Here is a 4705-nt window from a genome sequence, read left to right as displayed (position 1 = left end):
GAACCACCGGAGAGGAAGTTCTGAGACAGCGCGGCTGTGGAGCGCGCTTGGAGACGCATTGGGCCGAGACCGAGCCGGGTCGAACCGCGTACAAGAGCATCTGTTGAGATTGTGTGCCGACACTGTCGAGGCTGTCACTGTTAACAGTGAACACCAGAGGGCGCAAATTAATAGCTTTCTTTTTGTCACCGAAGTTAGAGTTGTGTTTCGGTCCGTGTACTACCGTTGATGTTCGCACCYGTGCCATAATGGAACCCAGTTTTAGTACCCAACCCTAGACAACACAAGCTAAAACTCAAGATGTCAAATATTTGTGTGCATTTTTGGACAAATTCTAGAKAATTAAATCTAGATATTAAGTACTTTTGCCTGGAACGAGTATGTTGGAAGGCATGCTAAGTGGACCTGAAGTTGTGTTCAGAAGCCAGAGTTTGTGTAACCTCCTGCTGTTCTGGGACACATTACAAAATGTACTAGCTGGTACTCGGACACATGCTMCACTTGTGTGAACAAGCGTGCGCACACACACATACAGCTCCCTCTGTTTTTTCCAGCTCAGGGCTCTTATTCCCAGATGACKAGCGAGCTCTTAAGAAGTGTGACTTGTCAAAGCCTATTTGTGGGCAGTAGATGATTTTTTTAATACTGTAAAAGCTTCAGCAGAGGCTCCTTTCATGTTGGCCCACAGAGGTATCAGAAAGAGAAACCTCAGATTTTACTAAACTTAGAAGGCAGATGTGACAGGGAGCTCTATGGATATGTTCACACTGCGGCTGTTAATGCTCAAATCTGACCGGATTTTATTTGTATTTTAAATATGACTTCCATCCAGTGTGATTTGTTCACCCTTCTGAAGTGACCCATTAGAGAAAACATGACATCACACAGCCCGCTAAGTTTGAGGAAGTAAATATGAATGTTGCAACAGAATTGATGAAATAATTATCTCGACCTACTTGTTTGGTCCAGTGTTGTATTTAAATTTGCCTCTTGATAATTTTGAGCAGCCYAATTAAGTGTCTCTTTCTAAGAATTACTCCATGCCATTTGCAAGTGACTGAAGGATGTCATTGTAATTCATTTTTATATTAAAATAAAATTAATTCAAACTGTCATGTTCAAACCTTTTTCTTTTTAATCCAATGCGACCAGAGAGGCTCTGCAACTCCCATGTTTTCTTGGAATAAAATAAGTTGAGAAGATAATTTAATTCAATGTTTGGGATGCTGTAGCCTGTTTGTCTCATTGTTGTTGTTTTTTTTTCTCCTCAGGGTCATTTTTGCTCTTGGTATCTCCATGACATTCATCAACATGCCAGTGGAGTGGTTCTCTGTGGGCTTTAACTGGACCTGGATGCTTCTGTTTGGAGACATCAGACAGGGCATCTTCTACTCCATGCTGCTGTCCTTCTGGATCATTTTCTGTGGTGAACATCTCATGGTACACCGATCTCCCTGTTTGTTGACCCACTCTGTCCAGAGTGCAAACAATTTTTATTTTTACATTTTTAATGAATCTTTTAAGCACAATTATATTGTTACTTGACCTTGACTAAARGGATGATTCAAGTTTAAGAATCTTTATTATCTCCAAGGTGTAATTTGCTGCACAGTGAGTAGACATAACAACAAAAACATTTATACACAAACACAAAAAATTCTCCTAGAAAAGACTGAAACTGAATTTATCCACAGGGACATCATGTAAAACTCAGGTGCATACATGTRAACCTCATCGGATGTTTYCCTGTATAAAGAGCCTCAAAAATCCATACAACTCGCCCCCGCAGGGGGCAGGTTCTATCGGCTGCTGACATGAAAGCACCCGCTGCAAAGCAGGAGGAAAGGAGAGCGGAAAKAATTCAAAACTTATTTTTAGCGGCAGAACAGGTTGGAAGATGGCTATTTAATGTTATTTATTGTTTTTTAAATCATCCTACAGGCTCTGATATGTTAGATAAATTTGAAAATGAGGTTTTGAAAAAAATCCATGAGATTGCTCTATGCGGCCGTGTACCTGCAAAATGACGTAAAATCCTTATAACTTACAGACAATCCGTACAAGTTGACTTGTGTGCAGGTGTGACCTGTAAAGACTATAAGACCATCTCCAAGCAGCTTGATGTTCCTGTGATGACAGCCYCTCAGATTAATCAGAGGTTTAGCAGAGTTGAGTTAGATGTTTAAACTTTAATTCTTCTCCTCATGTTCTGGATCACAGCTGTGGAGTTAGCTGTGGAATGAAAGAATTCTGGTCACACTTGGAGCCTCACAGGCTCCTGTWGAACTGGTGATCCAGTAATTAGAAGTTTCTCTTGCCTCCTCTTCAGGACCAGACGGAGAGGAACCGTTTTTCAGTCTACTGGAAGCAGGTTGGACCCATCGTGTTTGGTTCCTTCTGCCTCTTCATCTTCGACATGTGTGAGAGGTTTGTTTTAACCTTGTTCTTTTTTTTTTACTCAAGCAGAAAACATTAGCATTAGGGATGCAAGTTATCGATTAATGAATTAATCTAAGGTTGATTGATCTTATCAATCGACTAACAATTGATAAGTGGCCATTTTCTTAAAAACCTGATAGTTCTCTTGAATCAAGAGTCTTTCTTTAACATGAAGGGCTAATTTTTTTACACAAAAAAGTACAGTATTATTTTAAGAATTCATTGTGCCAGCTGTGTGAGTAAACACTGACGGAACAGAAAAATGTGGATTTCTCTCACATTATCAAACTTTGGCATATTTATAAAATATAACAAAACAGGAGTCTGTTAAATTGCTAGTTGGAAAAAATGAAAGAATAAAACAAGTAAAACACTTAATCCACCCTGAAGATGAAACACTATAATTTAAACATAAGGTTATAATTTAAGATAAAGAATAACTCAAAAACAAACTAGGAACATAATAAAATATCCCTGAAAGACGTGAGATACAAATGAGTACTGGCAATTGTTTCAGGGTTCCRGCAGATCCTTAAAAAGTCTTAAAAAGGCATTGAATTTGTCAATCCAAAAATAAGGCCTTAATTAGACTTAAAATGTCTTAAATCGATCTTTCAGAGGTCTTAAAAATGTTAACATACTAAGTAGGATGATTTTAAATTGTTTCAAATATTTAAATAATTGGTAATATTTATGCTATTGGGTTTTTTTTAACAATTCACCGAGCTAGTTGTTCTGTTTTACAATAAACATTTGGGTAAAATTGTCACCAACTGTTTTTTTTTCCTACATTTGTATTAATTTTGAATTGGGTCTTAAATTTCATTTCAAGTGGCATTAAAGAGGTCTTAAAAAGTCTTAAATGTAACTTGTCTTAAGCTGTAGGAACCCTGTGTTTGTTTGTTTGTTTACATTCCCTCTGGTTCTATTTTAGTTGGGCTACACAGCATGATCTGACGTCAGTCACTGTTCATTAGATTGGTTTACTGGCCGGATTACATCACACAGATTAGATTAATTTAGTGACTGTAACTTTTTTGTTTTGTTCTTTCACACGGAGTTAAACTCTACAAGTGGAAGCTAATGTTAGCTAAAGTTAGCTTACCGTTCTGTCGTCCTGCTCTCTTGTCTTTAGCGTCATACAGCTTGATGAACTGGTACAGCCTTCGGTACTTTTCCTTCCAGTTTGGTGTAGTCCATTATTATTGTTGTGTCGCAAATAAAATTAAATAAGACTCGCGTGTTTGCGGTCCCGCCCATATCAAGACGGCTTCCTGCTCTGTTTAACAGGGCTGAGGTAGAGAAGCAGTGCCCTCTGGTGGATGAAGGCAAAACTACACTGAAATAAGGTTTAAACKAGGGGTYCCCAACCTTTATTGAACCAAGAGCTATTTTTGAAGTCAGCAGTTTGCCAAGATCTACTCGCCCAGTCTTGGTATAAAAAAAAACATTGTTTTTCGTCTCCCTACTAATCACMTCTTCAAAGTAAATAAAACAGAATGTAATGTGTTGCTAGTTTTATTTAATTTAAYGTATTGTCATACAAAACTATCTACTTAACCATATATWTACCTACCAAAAAAAAAGAAAAGATGAAATCCTTACTTAACTCCTGACAGAGAAACAGAAGAGTGATGCTCCAACTTTTTTCAAAGTCAAAGCAAACAATATAAAACTCTCTTGTTTATACTATTACAAAAAGTGACTTACGATGGTGCAGATTCACAAATTTCCAACAACTATTTCAAACCTTAATCTCTGTGCAGCATGCAGAATGTGTGTCATATGCGGGTGTTGAAGAGCTCAGTCCCTCACTGGTCCGGACTGCCGGCTCCAGACCATTCAAAGAGTTCCACTTGTTCACCATCTATAAGACAAGACACACATACAAAGCCACGTTAGGTAGAGAAAACAAGGGCACACCCAAACTGCAAAATAAATAAATAAATAAATAACACAAAGGTGCCAGTCAGTGTATAAGACACTAGTCTGGTCTAAAATGTAATTAAAAAAACAACGTACAGACACATTGTGATAAATCTGTAGGAGACAACTTTTTATGCAAGCTATATAAAAATAAATGTATGTCTACCTTAGTAGGACTTCTGACACTGGGAGGAGGCCAGGGTCTCATAGGCGGGCATTATGAGGTGGTGGAGGCACAGGCAGGCCTCCAGATGTCATCAGTTTTTACGGATCTGTTCTTGGACTTGATGATGTGAGCGAAAGCAAACTCACACTGGTCTCCATCCATGCAACTTGTTGC

The 4705-nt window shown here is 38.4% G+C and overlaps 1 protein-coding gene across 1 annotated transcript in view; it reads left to right on the top strand.

Annotated features, from left to right (window-relative positions):
• The window catches only part of wls (Wnt ligand secretion mediator), a 24436-nt gene that overhangs the window by 8953 nt on the left and 10778 nt on the right, over positions 1 to 4705 (top strand). Inside the window, exons 6-7 of the mRNA XM_014033494.1 lie at positions 1272 to 1440; positions 2330 to 2427. Of these exons, the coding sequence (XP_013888948.1) occupies positions 1272 to 1440; positions 2330 to 2427 (267 nt within the window). The remainder of the gene's footprint in view (positions 1 to 1271; positions 1441 to 2329; positions 2428 to 4705) is intronic.

The sequence above is a fragment of the Austrofundulus limnaeus genome, unplaced genomic scaffold (genome assembly GCF_001266775.1).
Source record: "Austrofundulus limnaeus strain Quisiro unplaced genomic scaffold, Austrofundulus_limnaeus-1.0 Scaffold1755, whole genome shotgun sequence".
Classification (NCBI taxonomy): domain Eukaryota; kingdom Metazoa; phylum Chordata; class Actinopteri; order Cyprinodontiformes; family Rivulidae; genus Austrofundulus; species Austrofundulus limnaeus.
Note: the sequence above shows the minus strand (reverse complement) of the source record. Positions and strands in the feature narration are given on the sequence as shown.